This window comes from Lactuca sativa, chromosome 5 (genome assembly GCF_002870075.4).
Source record: "Lactuca sativa cultivar Salinas chromosome 5, Lsat_Salinas_v11, whole genome shotgun sequence".
In the NCBI taxonomy this organism is placed as follows: Eukaryota; Viridiplantae; Streptophyta; class Magnoliopsida; order Asterales; family Asteraceae; genus Lactuca; species Lactuca sativa.
In genome coordinates, this window is record NC_056627.2 from 281,138,778 (window position 1) to 281,143,328 (window position 4,551).

At 33.9% G+C, this 4,551-nt stretch overlaps 1 protein-coding gene across 1 annotated transcript; it reads right to left on the bottom strand.

Annotated features, from left to right (window-relative positions):
• Positions 1 to 3,308: 3,308 nt before the first annotated feature.
• Positions 3,309 to 4,079, bottom strand: LOC111919955 (homeobox-leucine zipper protein ATHB-52). Its single transcript, XM_023915521.2, has one exon. The coding sequence runs from the start codon at positions 4,038 to 4,040 to the stop codon at positions 3,441 to 3,443; it is 600 nt and encodes a 199-aa protein (XP_023771289.2). The 5' UTR covers positions 4,041 to 4,079; the 3' UTR covers positions 3,309 to 3,440.
• Between the last annotated feature and the right edge of the window lie 472 nt (positions 4,080 to 4,551).

The window sequence follows — 4,551 nt, forward strand, 5'->3', positions numbered from 1 at the left end:
GCATTTTGGTAAAGTGGAACAACCAAGGCTGAGGAAAAAATATGAAAGAATCCTTAAACTGAAGCTGGGAAAGAAAATTAAGGTGAAGGTAGCAGTGAATCAAAGCCAATGGATTTAGAGTAGTGTGGGTGTAGCTTATTGTGGAGGGGTAATTACGTAATTTCCTTTGCTTTTAATGTAATATGTTATACACAAGGGTGTTTGTGTACTTTGAATTGGTGTTTAAATGTTTAGGTACTCTGAATTGGTTTTTAAATGTTAATGTAATTTGTATTGCATTTTAATTGTTATTTTTATACGTTGGTTTAAATACTTTCCAGAATTGCCTCTTCACTTACCAATCAACAAAAATTTCCCCTTCACTTACCAATGTCATAATCTTGGCCCATGTAGGTTTTTTTAAAAATATATATTTGGCCTTACCAAAGTTGTCAAAGTTGGTAACTTTCTATCTATATATGTGCTTACTATATTCAGTAAACTGTATATGCAAGTCGTGAGGCCTCATGTCCAAAACAAACCTTTTTCCCTTATTCCTTTACATTATGTGAGCATACAAAACAAAATTTATTCCTGTAAAGCATGTAGTCCCAAATATGTATATAGAACAAGTTAAAGCTTTGGATTCTCCAACAGGCGTTGACATATACTAAAATAAAGACAAAATATGTATAATGCCATAATAGTCATTTTGATTTTTTACCTAACATCATTGACAACCAAAAGAGTGGCTTCCATATTTGCCATCAACAAAGAAAACACTATCTACCATACCAAAATCAAAAAGCCATAACTATAATATCGTTTTCCAATAAAAACACTAACACTTAACACCCAAAAATGAAAACCCAAAGAAAGCAAAGCAACGGCCCTTCATCAGAACCACTTGTAAGCTGCCACCACTCCCACAACAGTCACCACTCCAAATACACTTGTAATAGCAATCATCTTCTTCATCTTAGCAATTTTAGTTGATGCCCTAACATACGCCGATTGGAGGGAATAAAAATGGTTCCTGAGGTCACCCGTCAAATGGGATATCTCCAAGACACCTGCCCTTACGAGTGACGCCTCAAGCTGATGAGTGACACCTCAAGCTGAAGTTGCAGAAGAGTTATTTGGACGTCCTGTGGCTCGTCTACAATAGAGCCGTTGGCTGGAAAGTGACGCCGGTGTTTGAAGGAGCGGCTGTTGTGAGGCGACGTCATAAAAGGCATTTTTGGCTTAGTTAGGATACAATTTGATTTGCAAATTTAGGGCAACAAAGTTACTAGTAGTGGTCGTTTTAGGGCACCAACATCCTTTTTATAACCACTTCGGGTAATGAAGAGCCGAAACTTTCTCCCTAAGGGTGATACTCTAAATGATGTCGTATGGTCAACTTCAATTTTGTACTGGTTTATGTTGCATCATGTCCAAAACGGTGTCGTTTCCTCCATGTCATAACACATTTGGCTTAATTTTGTGACGTGGCATTTGTGACCAGTAAAAATAAATGAAAGGGACTAATTGAACAGGTTTTAACACATTTTGTTCCCTTAAAAGGCAAGAAAAAAGTTTAGTGATTGAAAGGGTAAAAACAAAATACATATTGAGCCGCTGCGTCATTTTCCCATTAATTAATTATATCAAACGTTCTTACTAAACAAAATTCAAATATATCTTATATCATGATCTAAATTATTTATTTTGTACAACAATCATAATAAAAGTAATTTACAATTTAGCGAAGATATAATTGGAGAAAATATAAAACGTGTTAGTAAACGTTATGTTGACATAGAACTAAGCATGTAAATTGTCTTTTACTTGCGGCTTCTAAGACCATCCGTTATGGTTTTCACGACCACCACCGTCTTCCACCTCCACGTCACTACTACAAGTCTTCCTCAACCTAGCCAGGATGGTGCTCAACATCCACTTCCTCGTGGTCTGCAAGAGAGAAGAAGACAGGAAGAGAGAAGATAGGAGGAGAGAGACCTAATTGGTCGTCCTCCTTCGTCGTCCTCAACACGAATCACCACAATCACGAGCCACGACGAGACACTGGCATGGTGTGTACGAGCGTGGTTCGTGACCAGCTAGACCACGGAGGCCTTCGTCCCTACCAGACGACCTAATTATTTGTTTTAGATTTTTAATCTTTCTCCTTCATAGAATAACATACAAACATATACATTTAAAGTGGTGCTTTATGTGTTTTCAAGTCATCTTTCCATTCATCTTATTTTAGGTGAATTTATAAAGTGGTTAAGTGGAAAGTAAATATTGTCTATTTAATTGTAATCATATTAAAAAACCATATGAGAAATAAAAAATTATTCTATATTTTCTTCCTATTTATCTTCCTACTTAATGAAATAGTTACACGTGTCACATTTGGATAAGATTAATAATATTTTAATACACCTGTCATCATTTCAAATAGATAGGAAGATATATAGAAAGAAAAGTAAAAAATATTTAATTTCTCCAAACATATATATTGACCATATCGAAGATGAAATGTGCCAGTTTACAAATGACATGCAAAATTGTTAAAACATGATATTTTCGAAGATGAAATGTGCCAGTTTGCAAATTAATGACATGTAAAATTGTTAAAACATGATATTTTCGTAGATGTAAGGTGTTACTTTGTAGATACCATTTGCAAAATGAATAATATCTTTAAACAAAACGTTTTATCTTCCGTCTAACATTATATATCTCATATGATTTCACCAATTTGTAGATAACATTTGCAAAATTAATGATAATTTTGAAAACCTTTTAATTTTTCATTAAATCTTGAAAAGTAACAAATGAGTTTTGTCTGTAATTTCTTACTCAAAAAATAATATAAAAATGACATAAAAGTTTTGATATTAATTAACGATTGAAAATACCCTATCTATCCATATTAATTTTGCCAACTCATTACCCAAAGTCAAATAATGAGAAACATGAACAATGCCTTTTATGTACTTGGCGATTTTAGGTAACAATCAAGTGTCATATCATTAGCATTTCTTTATGATATCTTCATGTACACAAAGTAAAGCTATAAAAACAAGCCAAATTATTAATAAACCGATTATATTGTTGGTCCCATCCAGGATGGCTTTTGACCATGAAACAGTAGAACGAAGTCAACGAACACTACAAGACCATTTTTATGTTCCTTTGAAGACCCTCATGTACGTAGATTATCTTTATTAGACTATAAACTAAACTTCAATTCAATATCTCACATAATCGGTGTGATATATTATATATGTGTACAATCGATTGATTGGAATCAAATTTGGCCAGGAAAAAAAAATAAATACATGAATGTTATAGGATTTTTTTATATATATATAATACAATATCTGCACACAAGATTAAGATGATTATAGTCGAAAACCTGCCTGGTAAACCATGAAATATTACTAAAATAAAATACATTATTTCTCAACCTAAAAATGTAAGATATCCATGCCCATCATACGTGCTGCGGTGTACATCTCTGCAGCATCGAAAACTTGTTTCCCGAAACCACATAAATGTTCCGTATCATCTTCTAAGCTTTTGGAAGAGCTTCCAACATCATCACCACATCTAGAGAATGAAGAATCCATGAGAGGTTGATAATCATTGTTGTAGTATCTGTTGTGTCGTGCTTGTTCTGATTGTACCTTGTTGAGCTCTGTTCGCAAATAATCGACTTCTTTTTGGAGGTGTTTTGTCTCGAGCACCGAGGCCTCCAGTTGAAGCTGGAGCATGGTGTAGTCATGCTCCAGACTCTGGTTCTTCCAACGAGCCCGTTTGTTTTGGTACCAGATGGCTATTTGTCTTGGAGGAATTCCAAGCTGGCGCGAAAGCTGATGTTTTCGATCCGGCTCCAGCTTTTTGCTTGAGTCGAAATATGATTCAAGTAATCTCACTTGATCCTCGGTGAGTCTTTTGGTGGTGTGTTTATTGGGTTTATTTGGGTTGGGTTTCTGATTATGGTAAGTTGAGTGATTCATGATTGAGAGGAGATGAGGGGTAGGGGGTGATTGTGGCCTTGTGGGCATGAGTGTGAGCGGGCTGTTTCTATTTATGGAAAGGGTAGGGTCTATTTGGTGGCTTTGGCTAAAAGTTATTTCAGAAAAGAAAAATAATAGTATATATATTTTATATTTTATTAGAATCGGGTATTTTATTTTTAATCAAACCGGTCCAAATGCATTGATTAATCGGTTACATGTAGGTTCTAGTCAAAATGATATTGTGTATGGATAAAATGAATAACAATTTTGTTTCTAATATTTAATAAATTATTTATGCGTTTAATATGATTAAAAAAAAAATCTTATTATGAAAATAATACAAGGCAATGCAGAAGTTGGTGTTTACTAATTTGGCGGTGCACCGGCAGCAATGGAAAGTTGTTGGTGCATCTATTCACGAGGAAATATAATAATTAAAAACGATAGTTTTTATTATTTATTTTTAAAAATATGTTGATTTCTGTTTTATTTAATTATATTTTAAGTGATGAAATTACAAAAATTAAGTTAAATTTGAAAGGATGAAGTGGGCTAA